This window comes from Myotis daubentonii, chromosome 9 (assembly GCF_963259705.1).
Source record: "Myotis daubentonii chromosome 9, mMyoDau2.1, whole genome shotgun sequence".
NCBI lineage: Eukaryota > Metazoa > Chordata > Mammalia > Chiroptera > Vespertilionidae > Myotis > Myotis daubentonii.
In genome coordinates this window covers 49667475-49683349 of record NC_081848.1, presented here as the reverse complement: position 1 = coordinate 49683349, position 15875 = coordinate 49667475, and the positions used below count along the sequence as shown (strand labels likewise).

Sequence of the window (15875 nt, the reverse complement as noted above, 5' to 3'; positions counted from 1 at the left end):
GAGAGAGCCCTGGCCTCAAAATCAGGAAGATCTGGATTCAAATGCTTGGTTCTTTATGAGAACCAAATGGCTGCCACTCTCTGAAGCAGTTTTTTCATCTATAAAATGTGAATATGGATGCCGGTATTAGTGGTCATTGCGAGGATTAAATTAGGCAATGTTGATAATGCCCCTAGGATAGTGCCTGGCACCCAGTAGGTGCTCAATAAATGGTAGATAAGTAGAGCGATCCCTATGGAGTGTCCTCCATTAGTTATGGCTTTGAGGAGGTTGAAACACTTTTCTCCCTCCCAGGATAGCTGTGTTTACTGAAAGGACCAAATTAGATGCAAAATCTCTAAGGCCACCTCTGACTTTGTAAACAGAGCTAGTGAACAGGAGGAAATGCAATTCCAAAGGCCCTCTATTCCCACTTCTGGTGTTGACGCAAACTGATGCAGGCTCTCTCTGCGGCTCATGACCCCCGGAAACGGAACCCGGCTTGGCTCAGGGATGGGAGTGGATTTGACTTGTCCTTTTGGCATCTCCTCAGCCTGCGGAGCCCAGGCCTCTTGGAGCATCTCTGGGGCTGACACAGCAGAGGTTCCGGGCACCCGCGGCCAGTCCTGCCAGAAGGCTGCCATGCCCCACATTCCCGAGGACGAGGAGCCCCCCGGAGAGCCACAGGCAGCTCAGAGCCCCACCGGCCAAGTAAGTGCCCCCTCCCTGCCTGCAGCTAGCCTGGACAGGGCCAAGCCCAGAGCCCTGGGCTGAGGCCATAGTGTCCGGTCTGGCCAGAGGGTTTGCCGACAGCCCGTGCAGGCTGCACTGGGAGGCTGGGGAAGGTGTGTAGTGTCCACATTGAGGAATAGACACACAAAGTTCCTTTGAGTTGCTCGAGGTCCTCACATGCCCTGAGACTGGAGCCTCCTAGGCTGTGTCTGAGGCTTCCTGGGACGTAAAACCATCCTAACCCTGTAGGCTCCCTCTTAGAATGGAGAAGGATTTGGAGGAGAACCTCATCATGGCAGGGTCATGAACACCAGCAAGTGTCACTTAAAATGAAGATCAAATTTTCATATAAATAGTGAACAAGACTTTCAGCAAAAGTATATTATAAAAAAAGGAAATTATAAAAAAAGGAAATTATAGAAATAAGTTAATTTGAGATTGCATTGCACAAATGAAAGTATGAAAGCAAGTTATCTTGAGCTATATATACTATGAAGTATAGATTATATGTCACTTTTTAGAATGAACAAAGAATTAATCAAGTGTGTTGATTCTGGTGTGGGTATATTTACTTTTATACCAAGAAGACGATCTATATTCACTTGATGCCACTTCCTTCACATTTTACTGTACAGCCTTCATTTGGAGATTCTGTTTGTTTCATGTTTGAGCTCTTCATTTGTCTTCCCAAGGACCTCTTTCAGTCCTTCCATATTCAAATCATCCCCTCGTGAAGAACCTATCTCGCCACCTCTCCATAATTTTGTTCTTCACTTGTTCACTAATCCAGCCCCATCTGCTCCTCATTGATCCAAGACCTTGCACGTGAAGTTCTCCAACCTTGTTTTCTTTGACTTTGCACTGAACTTGTATGATCCTGTTATATCTTACAGTCATCCCGACTGCCCTCAGCCAGGAGGGATAGACACTTGCTAAGTGAGGGAAGAATGTACAAGTGAGCATTCATTTGACAAGTGGGAAGATTCTTAGTGAATGTTTTCATGTTAAGATGACATTTGTTTTCTTACACATCATAACTCTGGGAACTTAGATAATAAATACTTAGGAAATATTGGCCTCTTGTATCTCCATGTCCCAAGCTCATGCTGTTGCAGAACTTGGCAGCCTTGGGAATTCTTGAATTTCTAAGTGACAGTGGGCCAAGCCCCCATGTCTTTGGCTGAAGGCAGCCAGCTCAGGGTTTTATTGAGCCCCCCTCCCAGGAATGTCTTGGACCATGGGGGCACTGCTCCTCATTTACTCTCAGTGGCTCCAGACTGCTCCTCTGCGATGACCGCTGGCCTTCCCCAAACTCAGTGCTCTGTCCCTCTCCTACTGCAGTTCCTACCAAATGTGGACAATTCCCCCAAAGCGTTGCCAACAGAGGACTATAAGGTTTAACCAACCATAAAATGTGTTCACCTACTGAAAACTTGGAGATTAAAGAAAGGAATGAATACCAAGAACAAAATATTCCCATCTGTAGTCAAATGTGACTATTTTCCGTCTTCAGGTCACTATTTTCCAAGGTTGTGTCCCCTTAGCCTCCCTACTCCTCAGCCCTGGACTCCTTGCCTTGGCTATTCCTGACCGCTCCCACTTCACTAACAATGGTAGTGCCTGTAAGCCAGATTTTGATGCAAAGCCTAGCTCTGGAATCCTGGGCAGCTCCCCCAAACAGCTGCCATGCTGTGCTCCCCAAGAATACAAGTATTCCTAAAAAATAATAATAAAAGATGGGCAAAGATGCAATTCCACCCTCAGTGAGGCGATCCTTTTACATTGAGTTCAGTTCATCTTGGTTCCCAACTTCTCTAAAAGATTCTTCACACCTCTCAGGAGCACAAAACCAGACAGCACAGAAGCTTGCTGGCCATTCTGACCTTCATGGCTTCAAACCACACCTGGGTGCAGCTGCATTGGGTCAGAGGTGAGGGTGAGTTTTTAGGGGTGGCCAAGCAGGGGATGGGCTCCAGGAGCCCACCACATAGTTGCGGGACAGAGAACCCTAGTTGAATAGCTGAAGCTCCAGATTCCGGGTCCCCACAGCTCACTCTCCCTATGATCTTGAGCTAAAAGCAGACTTCTATAACATGAGGGGGCGGTCTCTAAAGGTCCTTCAAATGCCACGATTCTATCTCTGTGCTTTTGAAAAGTCAAGAAAATAGAGAGACTGTTTGTGCCTTGCCATTCAGGTGAGCCAGAGCCAGGATGCTCAGGTCTTACAAGGGAGGACCATGAACAGAGGATTTAAGAATGTGGACTCTGGAGTCACTACTGCCTGGTTTTCCTGCTCCCAGGGACTCAGGCTCCTGCCCCTGGAAGCTGGGCTGGAGTCACTGCTCTTCCACATCCTGGTCAAGAGACCTTGTGTGAGTCTGTTAAAATTTCTATGTCTCCAGTTCCTCATTCCCCCCACCCGCCAGGGCAACTGTTAGTGGCTGGCTCCTAGACTCTGTCTGTTCAGCCAGCATTTGAGTGTCTTCTTTGGCCTGAGGGATAACAGTGCCAGGGCAGGTTATACCTCAGACTGAAGGCCACCTCAGTTTCAGTATTATTTTATTCTCTGCCCATATGGCAGGCATTGGGCCTCCCTGAGTTTTCCAGAAGCCTACAGTCATTGTCCATGAAGAGCATCTCCCTCTATTGCACCCATCAGACAAGCCTTGTCAGGCAACCATAGCCTCAGGGAAGGGTCAGGCCTATGAACTAGGCTGGAGCCTCCAGGGTGGGAGCCTGAGTCCCTGGGAGCAGGGGAAACCAGACAGCCAGGGAAGTAGGGCTGGTCAGGAGGGCTCGGCTGCAACTCCTGGTAGCGTGTGAATTCCCACTCTGTGAAGCAGGCAAAGAATGGAGCATCCTTCTGAGTTTACAACTCCCCGGGCTCCAGCCCTACTTCTGGTTCCTCAGGTCCCAGCCCCCATTTCCCATCACTGACACGAGCACTGGCTGAGGCCTTCCCACACAAAAGCAATAAAACAGTAGACCTAGATCCTGTTTTTCTTTCTGCACACACACATACACTCACACACAGACTCACACACATACACACACACATAGACGCACATACACTCACACACAGAGACTCTCAGGCATACACATAAGCATAGACACACACACACAGACTCTCACACATACATGCAAAGACATGCTCACATACAGAGAAACTGTCACACACACACATGAACATAAACACACACACACACATCCTTTAGGAGCCTCATCAGAAGCTGTAATCAAAACCCACAAAGAACTGGAGCCTCCTGCCAGTGCACTCTGTGAGGCTGTGCCCTGAGCTTGTTTTCCGAACGGGGAAGGTCACCTCCCTGGAGACCGCTTGGAAAACGTGTGTTCCCCCATGGGGCAAAAAGGACCCAAAGAACTGATTCTCTCTGTCAGGAAGGAGGTGAAGACAAAATAGCTATTACATGTAAAACATGTACATGGGACCTGGTAAGGACGTGCAGCGCGGGGACGCCTCCCAGCTCACCGACTAAGGACCCTCATGCCATGCTTCCCACGTGACAGACGCTGCTCTGAGAACTCTATACTCAGTAACTTCACAGCTCTAGGAGGTACGTGTGATTACTATCCCATTTACAGATGAGAAAAACTTGGTGGGTAAGCACACTCCAGTCACTAGGAGCCAGGCGGTCCCTTGAAAGCTCCAACTGAGGATTTTGAATTCATCCTCCCTGAACTCATTTCCACCGGTCTCATCACACCCTTTGCAAGAACAGCCTCTATTAAGATTCTCTATGAGATATCTTTAAATAAATGATCAGGAGCCCTAGCTGGTCTGGCTCAGTGGACAGAGCGTCGGCCTGCAGACTGAAGGGTCCCGGGTTCGATTCTGGTCAAGGGCACATTCCCGGGTTGCGGGCTTGATTCCCAGTGGGGGTCATGCAGGAGGCAGCCGATCAAAGATTCTCACTCATCATTGATGTTTCTATCTCTCTCTCTCCCTCTCCTTCCTCTTTGAAATAAAAAAAAATATTATTAAAAAAATAAAATAAATAATCAGGAAAGCATTAGGATCTGGTGTATGAGATATTGGAGACATCTATTGGGCACTTGCTATGTGCTCATCCCTCCAAGGTAGATATTATTATTATTATCTCAATTTTATAGAAGAAGGAATGAAGTCTTGGGGGTTATGTAATTGTCAAATGTCACATAGTTGTGTTATGTTGAGTGGAGACTGAAACCCAAGTTTCTGTTGAGGTGTTCTTGCCAGCTCCGCCTCCTCCCTGGCCCCACCCAGCAGTAAAGCCGGTGCCCTGGACAGCAGGTGCTTGATGCTCTGTTCTCTATGGAAAAGAAGCTTGGAAAGGGTCAAAAGGTCAGTTCCACCAGGATGGCTTCTAGTGGGCCTGGTCACACAGCAAGAGCCGTGCCTAGGACAAAGCAGACGGTGTTTTAGAAATGTTGGAAGTTACAGGGGTCAGGAATGCATGTTACAATGATTTGTCCTTGGAGCAGCTTGTCATTTTTTGTTTCTCTGATTCCCCTGTCAGACTTCTGTGAGCTAGGAAGGGTCAGGGGCTGTGTCTTTCCTGAGTGTTTCTCCAGTTCTCAGCACAGGCTGCAGCTGCGGTGGTGGCTTGTGGGAGGAGGCTGGCTGGCTGGCTGTGGGACAGGCTGGGTGGATAATTGTCAGGCTGGATGATTAAATCTCTGGACTGAAGGGAGGAAGACATGGAGGGAGGAGGAGAGGATAGAAGATGAAGATGGATGAATGACTGGCTGGCTGGGTGGCATACTCTCCATCGAGTAAGACTGATAGACATTGTGTGCATGTCTATATTCGTGAAGTCCGATGGCATGAGAGACAAAAGAGTGATGAAAAAGGCAGGATAATCTGGTGATTACTGGCCCCTGACTTCTAGGAGTAGAGTGGGCAATGGCAGGAAAGAGGGCCCACCAGAAACATGGCAGGGCGAGGGTGCACGAGGAAGGGGGAATCTACACGGCGGGCGGGCACCTGGGAGCCTTCAAAGATCCGGATCCCCAGTGCTCGGCAGGAAGGAGCCCGCATCCAGCAGACCTCAACAGAGGCACTTCCACTCTCTCCCGTGCTCTTAGGATTTGCCTCTGAAATAATCATGTTCTCACAAGTCCCCAGAGTGTCTTTCTATCTTGTCACAAGAGCACTAATTCCTCTTTGTGGCCAGAGCCCCTCTTCCAGAGGCAGTCCCTGTTTGCCCTCTAGGCTGTGAGGGACCTGGGGATGCAGCCACCACAGTGTCCACCCTCCACCCCCCCTCACCATCATCATTATTATTGCTTTAGCTCATTAAATCCTTAAAACAAGCCTGGAAAATGGGGATTATTAGCTCCACACAATGTTTGAGAACATGAAACTCAGAGAAGTTAAGTAACCTGTCCACAGTCACCCAGGTGGGATTCCAGTCGAGGCCTCCTGACTCACTACCCACACTGCCTTTGGCAGGGTCCTCTCTGCCAGGGTCCAAGTGCAGGATCTAAACTCCCCACTCCCCCTGGGCTGGGGCTAGGGCTATTGCTTACAGCTTCCTAGCCCAGGCCGAGTCACGTGACAGTGGGGGAAGGAAGATAATAATATTCCCGTCTATGACACTGGCCTATATTTATCCCTGCACCCAAGCAGTTAGGAGACTGTGGTGCATTCCTGAGAAGTTATGAGTGAAATAAATATTTAAATGTTTCTATAAGTTTATTTAAGGAGAACAAAATGTGACCTGCTGGCTTATTATAGGGTGGGTGAGCTTGCGGGATAGCCCAGCCCCCCAGTACTCAGCTGACTCCAGGGGAGGGAAATGGATCCAGGGGGAGGCTGGGTTCCTGGAAGGGTGAGGGGTGCCCCTGCTATCCTTACTCAGCTGTGTGTTCAGCCTTGCGCTTTGAGGGCTGCCAGGAAGAAAGGGCTTATGAGGGAGGGTGCAGCTTGGAAGAATAAGAAAGGATTGTTGGAGATCTGTGGATACCAGGAACAGGGAGGTGAGGCCAAAGACCTGGAGATGACTGTAAGAGTAGCTTGTGTTGTGGGAAAGCCAACAGGCCTAGTGTTTGGCCCCTTCCACCATTTACTACCTGCCCAGCCCTGAACAAGTCTGTTTAAGGGGGACGGGAGGAGGACAGAAAGTGAGGAGAGAAAAGAAATGTACCAATCACCTACTTCATGCTCAGGTCCTTCACTTTCTCTTCATTCCCTTTTTGCGATTCTGTGAGGTTGGGAGGTATTATCAGCCCCACGTTGTAGGTGGGTATTCTGAGGTTCATTCACAGAGTTGCTGGTAGGATTGAATGCGAAGGCATCCGGGAAGCGTCTGAGACAGGGCCTGGCACACAGCAGGTCTGAGAGTGTCACTTCCCTCTACTCACCTTTGTTCCTTTGCTTCCCGTGTCTGAAACCTACAAAGGACATCTGCTTTTGGACTGAGAAGTAGATGGTGAGAGAGGGGGATGTGGCCTTGGAGGTGGGCTTCCTCTCTGGGAGTCATTGATTACGCAGGCCATGTGGTCAGGTGCCTGGGGAAGATGCTCTGTGGCTCCACCAGACAGGCCGGTCCCCTTAATTTAACTCCAGATGGTTGCTCAGACCCCAAACCAAGAAGGACAATCTCTTCAAAACCCAATTCCAAAATAATGAAGTCAGTTCCAAAAGTAGCAATAACAGAGTAACACCTGACACTCGGGCATTTACTAGGGGCCAGGTGTCCCCATAAGCTTTCCACCTGGACCTGCTCCTGCCAGATTTAACAAATGAAAATACAGTTATGTCCATGCAATATTTGGGGCATACTTATACTAAGAAGTTATTCAGTGTTTATTTGAATATTGGGCATCCTGTATTTTATCTGGCAATCCTACTGCTATATCAACCTGTTTGGTTCTTGTAACTACCCTGTGACATAATTATTTTACAGATGAGGTAACCAAGGCACAGGGAGTCAAGGGAACTTGCTCAAGTTCACACAGCTAGTACATGAGAAACTGTATCATGAATTAGTGTGGCTCCCAAGGCCCAGGCCCTTGCAGTCCTAAAACCAGGAATTTGCTTGCGGTCTGTATTTGAACACACGGCCCCGCAACCTTTCTTCAGGTCATGCAGCTCAGAGTGAGAGCCCGGATGGGTCTTTACACCATATTAACACCTGGCAGAATTCACCCCAGAGGGCCCCTGATTCTTCCCACTCTCTCTCCTGGATCACTGTCTCCCCAGTGATGTGCCAGGGTGAATCACAGCGCACAAAAGACTGAATGTTCCCCTCAAAACAGTTCTGAAAAAAAAACTAGAAATTGTACAGAACTTGCTCAACCATTCCGTGAGCTGATTAGGGAAAGAACACGTTGATTTTATTACTTTGTACACATTGGAAGGAGAGAGTGGGGAGCATTCCAGGACATTCCATCAGGGATAAAGGATTTCTCTCCGATTGCTCGTGCCTCCTGGCTCTTAAGCAGCTTAAAATTGTGTGGTTACATGCTTGGCACTTGCCACCCATGGTTTGTTTCTGTCTTTCCGTGTGGGCACCTCTGCCCCAACCCTCCTCTGAGTGAGAGCTTTGTTGCAAGTGACCTTCAACCAGAAGGGAGAGCAAACTTTCACCAGACAGCAGCCCCCCATGGCTTGCAGGCCATTTACCTCACAGGTGTCAACACGGAGGGCACCAGGCCCTGGGAGCTACCTGGAGTTGGGGGTTGGGGAAGGATAATTCCACCCCATTTTCCATTGCATTTCACTAACTGGGAAGCATTTCAGAGGCCCGCCTGGTTTACCTTTGTCTTCCCAGGCCCTACCATAGACCCCCCCCGCACATATTAGGCATTCAGTCAATGTTTGCTAGATGGACAGAATGTAGCATAATGATGTGAGAGTGTTTACAGATTGACCCTGGTCTTATACCCCAAAACTTTTGTGAGTCAATCATAAAAAGAAGAATCAAGACAATCTGTTCAATAAATAATTGGGTGGAGCATGAGAAGCAGAGGGGGGAGGAAGAGAGAGGATTTGGGTGGGGAAGGTAAGCAAGTGAAGAGTCAAAGGAGAGGGGATAGGCAAGGGTGGGAGTTAAGATTCATTCCCCTTTCATGTCCTTTGAGAGGTGAGAGTGAAGACAAGTTCCTTTTGCATTGTTTTGTTGTCTGCTGAGCAATTCTTAAAAGCTCCCTTCTTAAAGCCTGGGCCACATGGATCACAGCTTCATTAGGTTTCAGGTTAAATTGTTGAACTTCAGAGTCAAACCCTGGACGGTTAGAAGGAGCATGCATTTCTCTTCATCTGCTAGGTACGTTTATATTTACCAAATAATTCCCTCATTTTTATAGTCTCATGTTTTGTTTGTCTTATATTTTATTGTTGGTTACTTCAAATGGTTTTACAAAATAGGTAGTGAGTCAATAAAATAAAACAAACTATATTTAACTTACTTAGCAGCCTGAATACATTCAACTCTTGGACATGGGTATCCTATATAATAAAAGCCTAATATGCTAAGTGTTCGGTTGTCCAGTTAGCCATTCAACCAATCAAAGGGTAACATGCTAATGATATGCTAAGGCCGCTCAACCGATCGCTATGATGTGCACTGACCAGCAGGGGGCAGACATTCAATTGGTCAACCAGTCGCCATGATGTGCATTGACTACCAGGGGGCAGATGCTCCAACCAGTAGGTTAGCTTGCTGCTGGGGTCCGGCCAATCGGGACTGAGCAAAATGGATCGGACATGCCCTGGAGCCCTCCCGTGGTCCCTCCCCAGCTGGCCAACTTTCCGCATCCTTCCCTGGCCCCAATTGTGCACTGGTGGGGTCCCTCGGCCTGGCCTGTGCCCTCTGGCAATCCGGGCTGAGGGACCCCCCCCCTTCCCCAGTGCACAAATTTCGTGCACTGGGCCTCTAGTATAGTATAACCACATCACCACCACTATGATTTTTTTCTTTTTCAGAACACAACATGCAGAAATTAATGATTGGCCCCTCCTGCCCCTTTACATAGATCTATCTTATCTGCATCAGAGCATGTTGGGAATTTGTAAAAGTCCCACTCCTAGGGATGGCCAAAACCTTATGATATAACTAGAATAAACATGATATTTTAGCCAAAGTACATTTTTTTGTTCACCAAAGGATGCATATAAAAAATATTCTAAACATGATAAATATGAATATATTCAGAGCTCAAACTTTCATGACCAAAATAAACTCTACCCAGGGAAGGAACCTCACACATATTATAAGCACAGTCAGTGTTTCGGTTGACTTTCCTATGACAGCAGTCAGCCATGAGGCTGTATAGGAAAGAAGCTCCATCAAGATGATATGGGAGTTGTGCAAGATGAGTGAGTCCTAGAGATCCAGGTGGCTGGAAGTAACAATACTGTATTCATATCTAAAACTTTGCTAAGGGGGTAGATCTTATAAGTGTTCTTCTCATCATGATCATCATAAATAAAAGGCAAGAGGAAACTTTTGCAAGTGATGAATAGGTTTATGTCACAGATTGTGGTAAAGACTTCACAGGTGTGTACTCTCTAAACTCATCAAGTTGTATATATTAAATATGTACAGATTTTTGTATATTGATTGTACCTTAATAAAGTGTTTTAAAAAGAAAAAAAGATGGCATGGGTGAAGGAGGTTTTAAGCACATTTACCCAAATGTAGGATTGTCACTGAATATCAGGAATGTGTGGGTGCTGCCACCTCTTCTCCTGATCTCCATTTTCCCCCAACGAGGCTGACCACAGCCTGAGCACTCTGCCACATTTCCCTAGATTGTCAGGGATTTCTTAGAGTGTCACTAGGGATGGCTTAGAGGTTCCCTAATCTTAGTGCATGAAAGATGGGCCTTGTTAGCTCAGGTGAATGCCTGCTAGGGAATGAAGGAGAAAAAAAATATATATGTATTTTTCCTCCTCTTTGAATAATCCAAATACACTGCATTTGTCCCCTTATCAAGAGGCTCTGAGAATCCTGATGCTAGAATACAGGCTCCAGCTCCAGCTCCTGGAAGCTTCCTCCCAAGCCTAACTCCACCTGTGTTTTCATTCTAAACCACCAGGGCTCTCCCACCGCAGGAATATCTTGCAGTCCACCCACCATCGTCCTGACTGGGGATGCCAGTTCACCGGAAGGAGAAACTGACAAAAACCTGGCCAACAGGTACATCCCAGGTGTCTGATCTTTGTGCTGTGAAGAACATTTCCTAGCACACAGGGACTAGACAGCTATATTTTTATAAATCTTTCCTTCTTTCTTGAATCATTTTATTGATGAAAATACAGTCATGCAAGTTCTCAAAATGTGTGAGAGAGATTGGGATTTTTACATTATCTTCCCCCCTCCCCAAATTATTTTTCTTCTCCTGGATTTGGCTCTTTTCACCCTGCTATCCTTTTAAAAAAGCACGAATCACAGCATAGGAGTTTCCTGTATAACTGCCCAGATGTTTGCAAACAGACCCGAAGGATGTGAGTCTCTGACTGTAGAGTCCTTCCCCTGGCCAGGGTGGGTCCTGGGTGGAGGATGATCTCTTGGAAGGGACACTGGCTCACATGCACAGGGATGCCACTGCCTCGGTTTTGCACAGCACTAGCCCATACGTTAATCTAGCTAGAACGAGATTGTCTAAGTACTATTCACAAAATGTTACACAGATAATTCTCATACAAACATATAGTGAGCACATGTCAAAGATATATTTAACTCATGAATGTGGGGACCCATCAGGGTAACAAAGCTAGTTCAAAGGAAGGAGGATATAAGAAATGGATATATATATTCAGCGAGGAGGAAAAGAACACTGGAATAAAGCTGGTAAGTTAAATATAAAACAGGTTAATGCTCTACTGGGCAATGAAATCCTATTTTTATCTTTTCTCCTTAGCAGAAATCATATGCATCTCTACAATTATTTATATTTTATGAGTTTTCTATGAGTTAGATGTCCATTCAGTCTGAGCCCTAATGTACAGCTAGTAGTCAAAGTTACATATCATTAGGGCAGTGGTCTGGAAACTTCAGCATGCAGCAGAGTGCCCTGGGGAGCCTGGTCAATCGCAGGTGTCTGGGCCTCACCCCCAGAGTTTCTGATCCAGTAGGTCTGGGGTAGAGCCTGAGAATTTGCATTTCTAACAAGTTCCCAAACTTAGCCTGTAAGACGATGCACTCATAAGACTTTGAAAAAAGATACAGGCATCTGTTTGCCTGTTTCCAAGCTGTGGACCAATTTTCTTAACAAGATGGCTCCATTCTTTCAGAGCTCACAGTCCCCACCGGAGGCTTTCTCACCGACACTTGAAGGTTTCCACTGCTCCGCTGACTTCTGTGGGTAAGGGCGAGGCCAACTTACCTTACTTCTGCAACCAGAGATAGGGGTCCAGCTGAGGTGTGTTTGAGTAGGAAGATTGAGGCCTGGTAGTTTGACCTGCCCTCTCTGCTCCTCAAGCAGGTCCATCCTTACGAGCCCTGTAGGACAAAGTCAATCAGCCGCTCAGTATTGGTGCCCAAAAGAAGTATGATGTGTCATCTCAGGTTCTTTTGGTAAAAAGACAAGACCAGGGTGTGAAGAGGAAGGAGAGGAAGTCAAAGAGATATAGAACATCTGTGTGAGGCTCAATTTCAGGGCTCAGGGAGGATAGTCCTCTGCTCCTCAGGTGGGCATGTGCCTGAATGCAAGACTACCCCAAATGGTCCCTCAGAGCTGCCACTGGACCATGAGAGGGCAGTTTTGCTGCAGAGTTGGTCCCTACCTTCATATTGCTCAGAGTCTATGAAGAGACTGAGAAGTGAACAGATATAATCAGGACACTGTATTGTAAGGCCTTTTATAGAAGTGTTAAGGAAACAGGGGTAGGAAGGGGCTCGATTCTCCCTGAGGAGGGAAGTTTGGGTAGGTATTTCAGAGAAGAGAGTATTTGAGTTACACCTTAGCAAGTTGGAGAGATAGACAAGAGGGAGGGAAGGTGTTGCCTTCCAGGTAGAAGAAGCAACATGCTGGGGAGCAGAAGGCATAACAGGCCAACTGAGTGTTCAGCTGTGTGTACCAGTCAGGGCTTTCATGTGATAGAAACCCAACTCAAACTAGCTTAAACCAAAGCAAATGAAAGTGAATAAAAGCCAGGGCTTGTGGTTTCAGGTAGCACTGAATCCAGATGCTCAAGCTGGATCATTAATAATTGTCCCATCCCATCTCTCAAGTCCACTCTCTTTTTGGGAAATGGCTACCAACAACTCCAGGCTTACTTCCCATCATTGGAAAGAGAGGATTGCCTCTCACTGAACTCCCATGGCCATCCCTGCACCAATCACTGAGGCTGGGGTATTGAATTCACTGACTGGCTGAGGATGGTACAGTCCCACTCCTGGCACTTGAGGTGAGGTGGGAGGTGGGATTAGCTCCTCCCTGACTAACGTAATTGAGATGAAGAGGGAATTCGCTCAATGCAGAGTGGGAAGCTACGAACAGAAGGGGGAATGGAGGCTGGAGAGTCACAATGGGAGTGGCCTCAGGAGGAATACATGGGGTCATCAAAAGTCACTGGTCCCAGTTTAGCATTGGACAGCATTCCATGAGGAATCCTGATGAGGTGAGGCAGGAGCATGGCATGGTCGGATATGGCTCTTAGCAAGATCACCGTGATAGGCACTGGAGGATGAGATAGAGGTGATAGCCTGGAGGTGGGGGTAGGGGGGTATGAAATGTCTGCTATAACTGTGCAGGTAAAAGCTCATGAGCAAGAATGGAGATGAGAGGCACATTCCAGAGGTAGGTACCCATACAGCCTAAATGATGATCAGGACTTGATGACCAGTTGGTTGGACGTGGGGGGATTGAGGAAGAGGGAGGAATGTGGAGTGACTCCCAGGTTTCTGGGCAGCTAGGTGTCATTCACCCAGAGAAGAAACAGTTTTGAACAAGATTGGAGTAAATAGTGTGAGTGGAGGAAAGAAGGGAGAGGAGGTGGCCATGTGATTGTGTCTTTGGCCCATAATCGTCTGAGTGCTCCCTGTGCCCACACACCTTGAGCTCACTAGCTTATTGAAGAAACATAGACCTGAAAGAAGAACATGACAGCAGGGCAGATAGCGCAGAGTTGGGGCTCCTGCTGGCCTTCCCTAACAGCGGAGATTAGGATAGTACTGGGAACCTAGGTGGCTTCATGACCATTTGTGACAGAGGACCTGCCACAGCTACAGGCTAGAAGCCACAGGGGCCAAACCTGCTGAGGAAGCCCTGTCTGACCCCACACAGCCCTCTCCATAGCTCAGCACTGGGCCCAGGCAAGGTTTGGCTGGCCAAGTCTGCTCTGGGCAGCATCCCTGGGCTGGGGGATGGAGTAGCAGAGACTCTCACCCTGTGCTCACCCTCCCTCTGCAGACCCTGCGGGGCATATCATTGACCTGGTAAATGACCAGCTGCCAGACATCAGCATCTCAGAGGAGGACAAGAAGAAAAACCTGGCTCTGCTGGAGGAAGCCAAGCTGGTGAGTGAGCGATTCCTGACCCGACGTGGGAGGAAGTCCAGAAGCAGCCCCGGAGACTCTCCGTCAGGTAGGATGCACGTGGGCTGCCCTGAGCCCCTCTGAGGAGGGATGGGAGGGGGATAGCCAAGCCCGGCTGCACTGGAAGCCCTGCTTTGACTTGCCTGCCCCCAGCCTCTAGGCCCAGGAGGACTGAGCCTTATGGAGAGGTTCCAGTGAGTCCCCATTTCAGAAGCTCCAAAATATTGACCCAACTCTAGCCCAGAAAACTCTGCTTTTTGTTTTGGGGGCCTGTATGTGACCACTGTGGCTTCCTGTTTCCCTGAGAATGTCAGCCCATATGATACCCATGAACTTAATGGGAGCTCCCCCAGCTCTGAATCTTGCATGGAGAGAAATCCTGTGTGTGATGCCCGTGTGTGGAGACCCCTGGGTCACTCTGCATGGACAGAGTCTGCATGACTTCCCCACCTTCCCCAGGCGGTCCTGCTCTATGGGCACCTCCCCAGCAAAGGTCTGGAATGGCCAGCACTGGGCTCCCTCTCCCTGATTTCCAGCTGGGGGCCCTGGGAAGGATCCGAGGCATTGTGGGGAAGGGAAGGGGAACGTGGTCTTCGGTGTCTTCACGGAATTTCTGGATTAGAAGGAAGGTTTTCCTGGGCCTGAAGTCCACCCTGCTACACCTTTGGCTAACATCATTCTTTTTCCTGAACACAGAGTTGAGGCAAATTTTAGACAAGTCTGAATGTACTTAGAAGGCAAGGGGAGCCTCTGAAATCAGGGCCATCCTGTCAAGTCTGGGAGGTACAGTTTTTGGAGCTACATCTGCCAAGCAATGGCAGATCCTCTGTTTCTAGAAGGTGCTTTGAGGTCAGGTCAGGTCAGGCAGGCTGAGGAGTGTGACCCAAATCCTCACCCCTGTATGTGACCCTGTGCCCCCTCTGTTGGGCTGGCAGCAGGGAGGCACTGGGTTGATCTCAATGAGGCAGACCCAGTTCCCAGAGGTCAGAAGTACCTGAAAGCGTGTATGCGTTAAGCGTAAGTCCTTAACCTTCACTAAAACTGGCCAATTTGTGTCTGTTTCAACAGCTGTTTCCCCAAACCTCAGCCCCAGAGCTTCTCCTACGTCCTCGCGGAGCAACTCACTCACCATCCCCACGCTGCCTGGTGAGACCCAGCCCCCTTGGCAGTTCCTGCCGTTTCTCCCTTTGGGTGGCAGCTCAGCCCCTGCCTTGGTCTGGCCACAAGGCCAACCATCTTGCAGGCTTCATAGGTAGACCCTCTGTTTGGCCCCCCTCTCCAAGGGCTCCCCGCTGGGCCTGGCTGGGCTGCCTCAGAGGTGGGAGATATGTTACATTGAGGTTTTGAGCTAAGGTAGGGAGACAGATCTAGCCCAGGAGGAGGTAGGTTGTGGAAAGGGGGCTATGGCTTGCATTCTTTGCCTAGAGAGAAGTCAGAGAGAGTTCATTTCAGTGCTTATTTGGAAAGGCCTCTATTTGAGACACTCTTTGCTTTTTGGTTTCTTGTCTTTCATTAGGCTGTGTTCTGGGCCACACCCTCAGACCAGCAGGGGAAGGGAGGGTGCCAGGGAGAACAGCCTGCCCATGTCAGGGCTCTGGGGCCAGCTCAGGCTCAGGCCAGGCTGCCTGGGTTCAGATCCCAGTGCTGACATGTCCTGTGTGACTTCGACCTCCCTCC

General features: G+C 48.5%; 1 protein-coding gene and 1 long non-coding RNA gene across 8 annotated transcripts in view; one reads left to right on the top strand and one right to left on the bottom strand.

Annotated features, from left to right (window-relative positions):
• LOC132240965 (uncharacterized) overlaps positions 1-15875 on the bottom strand; it is a 121876-nt gene that overhangs the window by 11601 nt on the left and 94400 nt on the right. The window lies entirely within an intron of this gene.
• IRAG1 (inositol 1,4,5-triphosphate receptor associated 1) overlaps positions 1-15875 on the top strand; it is a 111641-nt gene that overhangs the window by 37705 nt on the left and 58061 nt on the right. For 4 of the 7 annotated variants that reach the window (XM_059708881.1, XM_059708880.1, XM_059708882.1 and 1 more), the window contains exons 2-6: positions 533-690; positions 10756-10856; positions 11954-12024; positions 14074-14247; positions 15267-15344. In XM_059708881.1, the coding sequence (XP_059564864.1) occupies positions 533-690; positions 10756-10856; positions 11954-12024; positions 14074-14247; positions 15267-15344 (582 nt within the window). Of the gene's footprint in view, positions 1-477; positions 691-10755; positions 10857-11953; positions 12025-14073; positions 14248-15266; positions 15345-15875 lie in introns of those variants that run through there. The other 3 variants (XM_059708879.1, XM_059708884.1, XM_059708886.1) reach the window with 3 other exon arrangements.